Genomic DNA, 14,685 nt, shown 5'->3' with positions numbered 1-14,685 from the left:
ATGTAGTTATCACTGCAGTATCCACGCATTTTCACTGGATTTTCAATGTATTATAAATCCAGTTGTAATTGAAAGTGAAATGACTAGTTTTACACCAAAAAAAAGAACATTTAACATCAACATTAAAGTGATATTTCACCCAAAATTCAAACTTCACTCATTTTCTACTTGCCCTCATGTTGACTAAGATTTTGGATTATTTTCAGAATAATCTGTTCTTTTGAGAGTTATAGACAAAAATGTTTGTTCATTTTAATGTAGCGACTGGAGCTCAGTTGTCTTCGTCTTCATCTCCGTCCAAAAAGACACTTAAAAACATCCAAATACTGCTCGTCTGTAACGTCCATCTTGTATTGAAGTATGACACGAGGAATTGTTCAAAAAAAAAATAAATCTTTATTTAAAGTCAGTGTAAATCCCACACATGCACACTTCCACATGCAAAGCCGTGAACTGAGAGACTAAGATCCTCTGAGAATAAAAGCTTAAAACATAGACTTTAATACATCAACGTTGAGGACGAGCAGTTTGGAGGTACTTCTGGAGGAAGAAAAGTGATCATGTAACTTGACACAGATTACTTTTAGGAAATAATCCCTTCCCTGAGTTGACATGAGGGTGAGTGGAATATTTATGGTGAACTATCGCTCTAACAAATAACAAAAAAAATCAACATTATTAGCAACTTAGAAGTAAATATTCTGTGTTATTAAAGTGGATTATTGAGAAAATTGAACCTGAAAAATGAGTGTTCTTTCTTTCTTTCTTTCTTTCTTTCTTTCTTTCTTTCTTTCTTTCTTTCTTTCTTTCTTTCTTTCTTTCTTTCTTTCTACATGATTTGTGATGCATCAGTAGATTGTTGTGTTTGATTTGTGTTGTAAACGACACAATAAATTCAACTGATACGATGCGAAGGAAATAAACAACAAGCTATAAACGGCAGCATCAGGACGCGAACAGAACACAGTGAATACCAAGTAAAATCCGGAGCTAAATAATCTGATCAATTGATTCTCTTTCCACTGCGTTAGAAGTAAAAGTGTCGCTGAGACGACGAGTCTTCATCAGTATTCACCTCAGCCTCTCCCACCGTCTTTTGAGGAGCCGATCTCACGGCGAGAAGTGTTTGTGTCGACGTTTAGCTCGACACGTCTGACAGCTCGTTGTTTTCCCAACAACAGGGACGCGGCGCGGCGACAGTTTGTGACAACAGGCGCCGACGGTGTCGAAGCCTCCGAGCGCAGCGTGACGCGTTTCCACGTTTTGGTTAACATTTCAAGTCTCGTTTTTTTTATGGATTCTCGTCCTCGTCTCCTGACCCGCGGATGAGCGTTTGCACCGAAGGTTTTTATGCTAAACGGGACTCGGATTAAATGGCAGTTTTGCGTGGAAAGGCTCCATGAATTATGGATCCGGCCTAATTGCCGAGGAGCGCGAGGAGCAACAGGCGCTCGGCTAATGAGCAGCGGAGTGTTTGAAAGAGGAAATAAGTGAGTGGAGCGGTCACGCGGACTTGCTAATGCCTCGCTCAGGGGGGGCGCTCCTCCACGTCTCCCCGGACCTTTCAAGTCCCCGCCACAGTGCAGGCGTCGCGGTGGGTGGCGCTGCAGGTGTGGAGCGCAGCTGCTCCGGACCCCGGTGGCCGGCGTGGTAAAACCAGAGCCGGGAACAGCTGGAGACGAGCGGCCAGACCAGATTAATCTGCCTTAAGTCGTTTGTAGCTCATGTGCCGGAGCATCTTTGATGTCCTGAGTCGAAAATCCTAAACTTCCCATGATGCCTCACGTGTGTCCGTGGTTGTGTTGCAGCAAAACGACGGGCAGTTCACGGTGATCCAGCTGGTGGGGATGCTGCGCGGCATCGCCTCGGGGATGAAGTACCTGGCCGACATGAACTACGTGCACCGCGACCTCGCCGCCCGCAACATCCTGGTCAACTCCAACCTGGTCTGCAAGGTGTCCGACTTCGGCCTCTCGCGCTTCCTGGAGGACGACACGTCGGACCCCACCTACACCAGCGCCCTGGTGAGACCCCGTGACCTGCTGCAGAGGTCGAGGGAAAAAAAACATGTTTTTACGACTGAAGGTGTCGTTAGTGTTTGGTGTTTCAGCGAAAGAGATGTTTGATGTAAACAGTTTAAATTAAACCAAACGATGCAAATATATTAAAAAAAAAATTATAAATAGTAATAGTAATAATAATTATAAAAAACAAACCAATTAATGAGAAGAAAAGTAACAATAATAATAAAAAATAGTTAGACAGACAAACGGATTGACTTTATATACAGTTTATCAGAATTAAAATGGATTGTGTTTGAAACGAATAAAACCATCATATAAAAAATAACCCTACTAAATAAACATAATAAATGAGAATATTCCATTTTTTTTAACGATAGTGTAATGTTTAAATAGTAACATTAGACTCTTGTCATATGTATAATAAATTAGATTTAATAAAAAATCTATTAGTTATTAAATTGAAAAACAAAAACTTATGTTTATAATAAGAGAACGTGTACATTTCTGAGGGACAAATTGTTAACAAAAGTTGATAAAATAATAAATCTACCAAAAAAAGTACGACTGTTTTTAGTAGTGATGTGTTGATGAAGCTTCATGAAACAGTGTCATGTTGTTCAGAGGTCAGTAGGTGGCGCCATCAGTTTAAAAATTATGTTTCATTTGAACAGTTGTTAAAATCAAAGGAAAATAGGGCAAAGACGCCATCTAGTGGACTCTAAAGATAATGACACTGTTTCATGAAGCTTCATCAACACATCACTAGTTTCTAGGGAGAGGATTATATGAAAGTTAAAGAAATTCAAAAATCTTACATTAAAGATAAAAATACAAGATAAATATATACAGTTTGGGTTTCAATTACTTTTTAGTTGAAAGTGTAATGACTTGAATTCATAAATATTATTATGATTTACCAGCATTTTTGTGCAGAACTAACTCCGAGAAGAACCGAAATCACCTTATAATCAATCGATCCGATCAATTCTCACTAATGTTATCGTCAAAGTCACGACGATCTTCACGTCAGTGAGTCTAAGATGGCGTCTGTTCTGGATCTGAGGAACGTTCTCAGGACTAATGAGATCCTGTCTCTACTGAAGACACTCGTGGCCTCCAGCAGGTCACGTGACCACTGAAATAGACTTGATGTGAGGCAGTTCCAAGGTCACGCTCGGATCTCCATCTTGGTGGAAAAGTTGTGGACAAAAGTATCTGGTGGATATTTAGCAGGAATTTTGATGTCGATTTTGATTGAGAGGTTTTCGTTGTTCTGGTGAAAGACGCTGAAGAACCTGGTTTGACTTCTGCTGCTGCACCTGGGATCAGTTACTGCTAATATTCTCCGCTGGCTCCTGACGGGAGAACATGAAGCCAAGAGACTTCGTGTCCGTCAACAATGAGATCTGATGGAAACGTTGAACATCAGACGTTAAAGTGTCGACGCCACAGCAGAGGAGAATCTGTTGTTTTATTGCTTTGATTTATTTCATGATCTAATAGATTTTCACCACATTTTACTTCTATTGAGAGTCAGAAGGATTTTTACTAAACAAAAGAACGAAATAATTGATTCCTGTGAGTGTGTGTGTCCATAGTTTAAATGTGTGTGTGTCCATAGTTTAAATGTGTGTGTGTTCATAGTTTAAATGTGTGTGTGTCCATAGTTTTAATGTGTGTGTGTACATGTGTGGTTCATGTGAGTGTCCATGTGTGGTTCATGTGAGTGTCTGTCTCTTCATGTTAGTGTCTTCATTTGTGTCTGCATGTGTATGTCTGTGTGTGTCTAAACGTGTCTTCATGTGTGTATCTGTGTATGTCTGTGTGTGTCTAAATATGTCTTCATGTGTGTATCTGTGTATTTCCGTGTGTGTCTAAATATGTCTTGATGTGTGTGTCTACATGTGTGTGTCTAAACGTGTCTTCATGTGTGTATCTGTGTATTTCCGTGTGTGTCTAAATATGTCTTGATGTGTGTGTCTAAATGTGTCTTCATGTGTGTACCTGTGTAGGTCTGTGTGTGTCTAAACATGTCTTCATGTGTGTATCTGTGTATTTCCGTGTGTGTCTAAATATGTCTACATGTGTGTGTCTAAATGTGTCTTCATGTGTGTACCTGTGTATGTCTGTGTGTGTCTAAACATGTCTTCATGTGTGTGTCTACATGTGTGTGTCTGTGTATGTCTGATGTGTATGTCTGTGTGTGTCTAAATGTGTCTTGATGTGTGTGTCTACGTGTGTTTGTTTTCATGTGTGTCTTGGTGTGTGTCTGTGTTTGTCTGTGTGTTCCTAAATGCATGTTTTCATGTGTGCGTGTGTCAACATGTGTGTGTCTTCATATGTGTGTCTACATGTGTGTGTCTGTGTGTGTTTACATGTGTCTTCATGTGTTTCTGTGTGTCTACATGTGTGTGTCTGTTCGGTGTGTCCTCGTTTGTCAACGTGTGTGTTTTTTCATGAGTGTGTCTATACGTTTGTGTCTGTGTGTGTTTACATGTATCTTCGTGTGTGTCTGTGTGTCTTCATGAGTGTGTCTTCATGTGTGTGTTTGTGTGTGTTGTATTGTTTCTTTATTAAAAGTCTTCCTCGACACGTAGTTAGTTTTCATTTGTGTTGACACTGATCATTAATCTTCATCTTCTCTCAACATCAAGACACAAACCTTTTCTCCTCCCGTCGACTCCAAGAAACCCCCGAAGATCTCGGAGTCTTGGTTTCACTCCAACCTTCTCTCGTGTCTCACAGGGAGGGAAGATCCCGATCCGATGGACGGCGCCCGAAGCCATCCAGTACAGGAAGTTCACCTCGGCCAGCGACGTGTGGAGCTACGGCATCGTGATGTGGGAGGTGATGTCGTACGGAGAGAGACCGTACTGGGACATGACCAACCAAGACGTACGACTCCTTTTCTTCTGCACGTCCATCACTCATCCATCATGTAGAGAATCATAAACTCATGGATCAAAGTCAGCATCTTCAGACCAGATGCAGAGATCAAGGGATCATTAAATAGTACCGTATTTATTCTACTATAGAGCGCATGTAAAATTCTTCTAGTCTTTTCTTAGAAACCACGGTGTGCTTTAGAATAATTTAAAATGTATCAATGCTCAGTAAATATATATTTTAATTACAATAAAATGTAGATAAGCTAATGCTCAATAAACATATTTTAAATACAATAAAAGTAGATAAGCTAATGCTCAATAAACATATTTTAAATACAATAAAAGTAGATAAGCTAATGCTCAGTAAATATATTTTAAATACAATAAAAGTAGTTAAGCTAATGCTCAATAAATATATTTTAAATACAATAAAATATAGTTAAGCTAATGCTCAGTAAATATATTTTAAATACAATAAAAGTAGATAAGCTAATGCTCAGTAAATATATTTTAATTACAATAAAATGTAGATAAGCTAATTCTCAATAAATATATTTTAAATACAATAAAATGTAGATAAGCTAATGCTCAGTAAATATATTTTAAATACAATAAAATGTAGATAAGCTAATTCTAAATAAACATATTTTAAATACAATAAAATGTAGATAAGCTAATGCTCAATAAATATATTTTAAATACAATAAAATGTAGATAAGCTAATTCTAAATAAACATATTTTAAATACAATAAAATGTAGATAAGCTAATTCTCAATAAATATATTTTAAATACAATAAAATGTAGATAAGCTAATGCTCAATAAATATATTTTAAATACAATAAAATGTAGATAAGCTAATTCTAAATAAACATATTTTAAATACAATAAAATACAGTTAAGCTAATGCTCAGTAAATATATTTTAAATACAATAAAAAGTAGATAAGCTAATGCTCAGTAAATATATTTTAAATACAATAAAATGTAGATAAGCTAATGCTCAGTAAATATATTTTAAATACAATAAAATGTAGATAAGGTAATGCTCAGTAAATATATTTTAAATACAATAAAATGTAGATAAGCTATTGCTCAGTAAATATATTTTAAATACAATAAAAAGTAGATAAGCTAATGCTCAATAAATATATATTAAATACAATAAAAGTAGATAAGCTAATTCTAAATAAACATATTTAAATACAATAAAATACAGTTAAGCTAATGCTCAGTAAATATATTTTAAATACAATAAAAAGTAGATAAGCTAATGCTCAGTAAATATATTTTAAATACAATAAAAGTAGATAAGCTAATACTCAATAAACATATTTTAAATACAATAAAAGTAGATAAGCTAATGCTCAATAAACATATTTTAAATACAATAAAAGTAGATAAGCTAATGCTCAATAAACATATTTTAAATACAATAAAAAGTAGATAAGCTAATTCGCAATAAATATATATTAAATACAATAAAAGTAGATAAGCTAATACTCAATAAACATATTTTAAATACAATAAAAAGTAGATAAGCTTATTCGCAATAAATATATATTAAATACAATAAAAGTAGATAAGCTAATGCTCAATAAACATATTTTAAATACAATAAAAAGTAGATAAGCTTATTCGCAATAAATATATATTAAATACAATAAAAGTAGATAAGCTAATGCTCAATAAACATATTTTAAATACAATAAAATACAGTTAAGGTAATGCGCAGTAAATACATTTTAAATACAATAAAAAGTAGATAAGCTAATGCTCAATAAATATATTTTAAATACAATAAAAAGTAGATAAGCTAATTCGCAATAAATATATATTAAATACAATAAAAGTAGATAAGCTATTGCTCAATAAATATATTTTAAATACAATAAAATGTAGATAAGGTAATGCTCAATAAATATATTTTAAATACAATAAAAAGTAGATAAGCTAATGCTCAGTAAATATATTTTAAATACAATAAAAGTAGATAAGCTAATGCTCAGTAAATATATTTTAAATACAATAAAATGTAGATAAGCTAATGCTCAGTAAATATATTTTAAATACAATAAAAAGTAGATAAGCTAATGCTCAGTAAATATATTTTAAATACAATAAAATGTAGATAAGCTAATGCTCAGTAAATATATTTTAAATACAATAAAATGTAGATAAGCTAATGCTCAGTAAATATATTTTAAATACAATAAAATGTAGATAAGCTAATGCTCAATAAACATATTTTAAATACAATAAAAAGTAGATAAGCTAATGCTCAATAAACATATTTTAAATACAATAAAATACAGTTAAGCTAATGCTCAGTAAATACATTTTAAATATAATAAAAAGTAGATAAGCTAATGCTCAATAAATATATTTTAAATACAATAAAATGTAGATAAGCTAATGCTCAATAAACATATTTTAAATACAATAAAAAGTAGATAAGGTAATGCTCAATAAACATATTTTAAATACAATAAAATACAGTTAAGCTAATGCTCAGTAAATACATTTTAAATATAATAAAAATTAGATAAGCTAATGCTCAATAAATATATTTTAAATACAATAAAATGTAGATAAGCTAATGCTCAGTAAATATATTTTAAATACAATAAAATGTAGATAAGCTAATTCTCAATAAATATATTTTAAATACAATAAAATGTAGATAAGCTAATGCTCAATAAATATATATTAAATACAATAAAAGTAGATAAGCTAATGCTCAATAAACATATTTTAAATATAATAAAATACAGTTAAGCTAATGCTCAATAAATATATTTTAAATACAATAAAATGTAGATAAGCTAATTCGCAATAAATATATATTAAATACAATAAAAAGTAGATAAGCTAATTCGCAATAAATATATTTTAAATGTAATAAAATATAGTTAAGCTAATTCGCAATAAATATTTTAAATACAATAGGTTAGCTAATGCTAACGTTGCGCCTCGTAGTCCGAGAATTACGCTACACAAGATCAATGGAGGACGTGGAGATAGTGATTCAACTCAGCAGCCACTCAAAGATAAGATCCAATACTGGAGAAACATTCACTCATCGACGGCTGCAACGGGTTCTGAAGAACCATTTCACACGTGAAAGTATCTGAACTACTCACTGAGACATGAACTCACGGCTGACTCCTCATCAGATCATTCAAAGAAGCTCTTAAGGCGACTCCTGCCCAGAAGAGAGAGAGGAATTGAAAATAGTTTGCAATAGAGACGCTAATGTGCTGAGAGACGCTTATCTTATTAGCAGACAGATAGTGTTTCTGCTCCGCCGGGGTCCTCGTCGGAGGTCTCCTGGACGAGATTAATCTGGGAGCTCCTCTAATGGTCCCGATAATGAGCCGCGATCACACGTCCTCCGCTGCAGGGTTTTCCAGGAGGTCGCCCTCCGACCACAAACACTCCAGTCAAGTGTGTCTTTATAGAGTCTCACGTGTGTGTGTGTGTGTGTGTGTGTAACTCTGCAGGTCATCAACGCCATCGAGCAGGACTACCGGTTGCCCCCGCCCATGGACTGCCCCAGCGCCCTGCACCAGCTCATGCTGGACTGCTGGCAGAAGGATCGCAACAACCGGCCCAAGTACAGCCAGATCGTCAACAACCTGGACAAGATGATCCGCAACCCCAACACGCTCAAGGCCATGACTCCGCTGTCCTCGGGGTGAGTGCGGGAGACCAACGTTCATTTACCAGTAGAAGAAGAAAAGTAGTCTGTGGAGGAAAGATCCACATCTCAGTGTAAAGATGGTGAAAAAAACACAAAACCAAGTAGTTCAACTGATAGTGAGTCCAACTCTTGTAGATAAGAGATCATTTTTGTTGTACTTTTGTTTAATACCAAGTCTTCATCTCAAACACATACAAAAAACACTTTTTTATTGATCACACGAACCTATTGAATAACAATATTAACAAACATTTAAAATAAAATAAATTAGAAACAATACAGAACTGAAACCTGTTAAACTAAATAATATAAAACTAATCAAACCATACAATTCTTGGAAAGAAATGTTTTTTCTGTTTTTTTTGTTCATTGAAGTGATTTCCGTTCAGTTAAAGTTTTGCATTTAGTTTTTTAAATTTCCTACGCTCTTGAACGCGTCATAGCAATCAAAGATCCAGTAAGTTCCTCCTCATGACCATGTTTTGAACTCATTACTTTATAAAGTTGCTCTGAAATCTGGGCGAACAAGAGGTTACGAGAGTCCATTATGACGTAATAAAGGCTTCACTCCTCCTCCAGCTGTAATCCCGCCCCGCTTTGTTTATACAACGTCCCTTGAAGGTGAGACTTCCGGGATAAATGACACACGGTGACGAACCTCCATGTTTGACAAATCACAGCAGAGTGGGTGTGGTTATGGTAAACAAGATTTAATCTCCAGAAAAAACAAGTGTTTTCAGTGGGCGGAGCTTAAGATCATTTTCTAATGTTAATATTTCAATAAAAATAGAGTTTTGTACAAACACACACTGATGATGCAATAGAGTCACACATCACAACAACACACGGACACATGCACATACACACTTTAACACAAACGCACATACACATTTTAAAACACATGCAGATACACACATACACACTTTAACACACACGCACATACACACATACTGATGATACAATAGAGTCCATCATCACAACAACACACGCACATACAATCTTTAATACACACACGTACATAAAAAATTGGAAACACAAAAAAATAAACACATACTAATGATACAATATCAGTCCAATATCACAACAAAACACACGCACACACACAGTTTTGCACACACGCACATACACACATACTGATGATACAATAGAGTCACACACATCTATTTAACACACATTTAAATCAACACATTAGTCGACAACTAAAAGATTAGGTTAGTTTAACGTACATATAATGGCCTCTGATTCTCCAGAACTTTAAGAATAAATTGTTCGTGGTTTATGTCAGTTCACCAGTTCCTAGAACCGCCACTGGGTGAACCTGGTTTTTATATTCATTTAACATGTTTCTACACTAGCGTTTATGCTAACATGTGCTAAATAACCTTGAACCAACTTTCAGATTCAAGAGACGTTTTCTCCAAAAGCCACAATAATCAGATTCGTAAAGAAAACTGTTTATTTCTGATCCTCACACTCGTGAAACACTTCTCTCGTCACGACAACATCAAACGATTGAAACCAAACGTCTCTGGAAGGTTCGCAGTCGCTCAAAACTCCACATCTGTCTCGTATCAGCGCATTATCTTCTGGAGCATCTTACAAGGTCGGCGTCGGGTTCCAGAGCCGTCCTCGTCGCCGCGGTCGACACGGGGCGTTTAAATCGATCTCATTTCGGCGCCGTCGAGAGAGAACCTCTCAAACAGGAAATTGGCGTTCCTGCCGACGTGCCACATGTAGCAGTTCTGGCTTCGGTGTCTCCTGTTTCTGCTGGCGCCGGGCGGTTATGCAAATGGAAGCCTTTTGATGGATCAAATCCTCGCCCCCGAAACGCTCCGGGCGGATCCTGGATTCGAAGCACTTGTGGAATTTTCTAAACAAAACATTGCGAGGTTTTTGCTCCGGGTGTTTTTTTTGTTTTCAAAGATGAGGCAACAGACTTTCCAGAGTCTCTTCGCTACACGACGAGGTTGAGAGATTCGAGGGGAACTTCTGTTTGTGATGAAAGACCTTCTTGTCGTCCTCAGGGTCCACCTCCCGCTCCTGGACCGCAGCATCCCCGACTTCTCCAGCTTCAGCACGGTGGACGAGTGGCTGGACGCCATCAAGATGGGCCAGTACAAGGACAGCTTCGCCAGCTCGGACTTCAACACGTTCGACGTTGTGTCTCAGATGACCATGGAGTAAGTTCCCGTCGCACCGAAGTTCACGAGAGACTTTCAATGTCATCTACTGTCCAGAAATCTTTATCATTAACACACAAACAGGGAACTAACTTCAGGGTAAAAAGCAGGACATAGTGTTCAGTAGTGATGAGTTGATGAAGCAGCTTTGTAGGCACTGTATCATGATACAGTGTCGTATTTTGAGAGACCACTAGATGGCACTCTTAAGTTTAAAAAATTATTAAAATAAGTATTAAATAAGTTAAATAAGTATATAAGAGACATAGATTATAAAGCGCCACCTACTGGATTTTCTAAATTAAATCAATGTATCATGATACAGTTTACTATTTTGAAGGTTTAACAAACGTTTCATAGAATCAGTGGATTAGAGCCAAAGATTATGAAGCTGAATTTTTGCTTTGTAATTTATTGTAATTTTAAAATCACTGACTCATGATACAGTGACTACAAAGATGTTTCATGAGACGGTTTTGCATTTAGTTTTTAAATGTCATATGATCTTGAACGCATCATAGTCGTCGAAGACACAGTAAGTTCCTCGTCATGACCATGTTTTCAACTCATTACTTTTATAAAGTTGCTCTGAAATCTGGGCGAACGAGAGGTTACGAGAGTCCATTATGACGTAATAATAGCTTCACTCCTCCTCCAGCCAGCTGTAATCACGCCCCGCTTTGTTTATACAACGAGTCCTTCAACGAGACTTCCGGGATTGATAACGCGCGGTGACAAACGTCGATGCCTAGCCAATCACAGCACAGTGGGCGTGGTTATGGTCAACAAGTGGATTAGAGCCGAAGATTACGTGACATTTATTGTATTTAAAAATCACTGATACAGTGACTACACAGTTGTTTCATGAGGCCTCATCAACACTAGTGTTACTGATCCAACGTGAAGGACTTTGTGTCACATTAAGATTTGATTTTGGTTCTTTGTATCGTCTTCCAGAGCGATAGAAGTTCAGATTCCATGTTGAGTGGACGATGGTTTGCTATCGAAGCACTTTCTCGTTTCTGTGTTTTTATATAAGAGGTTTTCGTCGCACAACTTCTGGAGAAGTTGTTGTGTTTTTTTTTTTCCACAACACAGACAATACACGTTTTCTGTGATCTGTAAAAACACAATAGTTCAGTGACTAAAGTTTCTACTCCAGGGCAGAGAAAATGTCACAAAACTTCCTGAGGGCCAGATGTTGTGATCTTCACTCGGAGATTTACCAGTTTGTTAGCATGTTAGCATTTTAGCTTCCTCTACAAATAAAAGTCAAATATAGACTTGTTAAAGTTTTTACTGGATCAATTCATATACATAATTTAGAAGGTATGTATTAAAATATAAAGTGTTACGTTATACTCACTTTATAATGTATTGAAAATGTTGGTTCCGTAGATAGTTTTCAATACAATCTTAATTAAATCTCCCTTTTTCTGTGTCAACTTCAAGTCGTTCTGAAAGCTCCATGTTGGATTATCTAAATCGGAGATTCTTAGTTTGACATAAAAACGCAGCATCTGCCTTAGATTCTTGAAACTACAGTTTTTAAAGCTGGTCCAGTCGTGTGGTCCAGTTTCAAACGTGTAAGACGGTCACACACAAGTGTCGAGTCGCACCACCGTGACTTGAAACCACAACAATATTTCTTCAGACTTCACTGCTGTGGTTCACGATCGATCCGGACTCACACGTGCAACTTCACCCACATCAACCCACAATATTTAGAAACCTTTTAAACATGATTTGTGTGTTTCTACTTAAGTATCGCTCCTTATCATTTACAGCACAAACTTCTTCCAAACATGTTCGGCGCAGATAAACTATTTAAATTGAAACGTTGTTTTGAAAAGTGTAAATATTTGGATTTTTCTCTCTAAAAAAAATGTTCTATGCTTTTGTGTCTTTGTGTTTAAACTATTGAAACAGTTTATTTTCGTGTCTAAACAAGAAGGATCTTCTCGCCTGCAGTTCATACAAAACTCAAGCAAGAATTCTGAGCCGCTCTAGTAGAAGAACTCACATTTCTCCGATCATTAAAACTCTTCACTGGCTTCCAGTTTCTTTCAGGATCAACTTTTAAATTCTGGTTCTTACTTTCAGTTCTAGTCATGGTCAGTAAGAAAATAAACTAGTATCTTCTTGTGCTGGAGTTGTTGTTGAAGTGGAAACTTTTTTGTTCACTTACAGCACTTTGTATAAAGTATTTTATTCTCAATTTTCTAATAATGGAGGAAAAAGAGCAATAGTCGTCCCTGCTGGTCAAACTAAAGGTTGCAGCGACACATTATAAAATAAAAGTAATAAATAAATAAAATACTCAAGTTGATGATTAATGTGGTGTGTTCGTCTCCGCAGGGACATCCTGAGGGTGGGCGTGACGTTAGCGGGTCACCAGAAGAAGATCCTCAACAGCGTCCAGATGATGCGGGCACAGATGAACCAGATCCAGTCCATAGAGGTTTGACGCTCCTGAGCGGAGGGAGGGAGGGTCAAAGGTCGGGGAGCTCTGGGTACCCAGGATGCCGTGTTTCTGTGTATTTTTGGTGTGAAGGTGCGTCCGCTCACCCCCGCCCCCCATGCCCCCCATGCCCCCTTCTCCGGACCACCGCTCGTCCCCAGTTCTCCCTGTGACTCCTCCCACCTCCCTCTGACTCTCCCTCCATCCTGGGTGAAGCCACCAGTGAACACGGGAGAATAAAAGTCGCCCCTTTTTTTTTTTTTCTTCCTCTTTCGCCAATTTTTTTCAGTTCGTGTCCAGTTATTATAACTTTTTTTTTTTCTCGGTTTGGTGATTTTTGTAAAGAATTTTTTTAAGGAAAAAAAACAGAAAAAAGGAGTTTATCTAAATTGATAGATGCTATGAGGTCGTAGAGAAATAGGAGAAGCTACCCTTTAAAAGGGCAAACGGACTCGGGAGGCGGGGGGGGGGGAGGAGGTCACGACCTCCGGGGTCGGACTTGGACGAGCGAAAAACCTTGCGGCCTTTCGGGGACACGGACGGGAAGAGAAGACCTGACTTGCACTCTCACCAGGAACTCAACGGGAAAAAAAAAAGACTAAAAAAAAACCATGAAATGGACTTTGACTGACGTCCTTCAACCACAGACTTACATGAAGAAGAAGAAGAAGAAGAAGAAACTTCTCTCGCTCACTGCAAGTCGCTTTCTATATTGTGTGAAATGTTGTGATGAAGACTCACCTTTTTTTTTCTCTTCCATCCACAAGTGGTTTTTTTGAACGAGTCCATTTAGTTTTCGGCTCCTGCTTTTCTTTTTTTTTCTCGCCCTCTTCTGTACATATCGGATGCACTTGTTTTTAGTCGGGCAGAGAAGGGACTGCCGGAGGTTCGAGGGGGACGTTTTTTTTTTTTCTCTACACAGATATTTTCCACCTGAAACGAAAAAAAACAGCGTCTCTATATTTTTAATGTTTGTAAGCGACGGCGTCCTCGTGGTCATGTTGTTGAAAAATCTTCCCAAAAGATATCACTGTGATGCTAACGGTTAGCAACTAGCTTGCCAAAAAAAACACACACAAATTGAAGTTTGTCGCACCGGAGACGGTGCTGTGCGTGAAATGGCGTTAGCAATACAGGATTAGCTACGATGGCCGTGACGGCTAATTCCTAATCTACCTTTTTAAGAACTGGAGATGCTTCCAACGTTTGTGACTGGGATGCTTTTAATTTATTACCCCCAACCCTCCCTCTCACGAAGCGTGTTTTCGGCGTCGTGCTGAGCGAGGGTTTAATTTCACACGGCTTTGATTTGATGCAATTACCGCGCGAGCTCAGGTTTGATTCACGAGTGCGACATTTCTGCTTCCGGATTTTGTTTTTATTCCCGAAAAAACACACTTGTTGTTGATGCTCACACCTGGTTTACACAA

At 37.1% G+C, this 14,685-nt stretch overlaps 1 protein-coding gene across 4 annotated transcripts in view; it reads left to right on the top strand.

The window, feature by feature from the left end:
• ephb2b (eph receptor B2b) overlaps positions 1-13,365 on the top strand; it is a 174,342-nt gene extending 160,977 nt beyond the window's left edge. For all 4 annotated transcript variants that reach the window (XM_087800826.1, XM_087800823.1, XM_087800825.1 and 1 more), the window contains exons 12-16: positions 1,809-2,024; positions 4,770-4,919; positions 8,415-8,608; positions 10,639-10,794; positions 13,153-13,365. In XM_087800826.1, the coding sequence (XP_087656952.1) occupies positions 1,809-2,024; positions 4,770-4,919; positions 8,415-8,608; positions 10,639-10,794; positions 13,153-13,261 (825 nt within the window). In that variant the 3' untranslated portion in view covers positions 13,262-13,365. The remainder of the gene's footprint in view (positions 1-1,808; positions 2,025-4,769; positions 4,920-8,414; positions 8,609-10,638; positions 10,795-13,152) is intronic.
• Positions 13,366-14,685: the final 1,320 nt, after the last annotated feature.

Source organism: Callionymus lyra, chromosome 10 (assembly GCF_982586985.1).
Source record: "Callionymus lyra chromosome 10, fCalLyr1.hap1.1, whole genome shotgun sequence".
Taxonomy (NCBI): domain Eukaryota; kingdom Metazoa; phylum Chordata; class Actinopteri; order Syngnathiformes; family Callionymidae; genus Callionymus; species Callionymus lyra.
The sequence above is the reverse complement of the archived record's forward strand: the minus strand, read 5'-3'. Positions and strand labels throughout refer to the sequence as shown.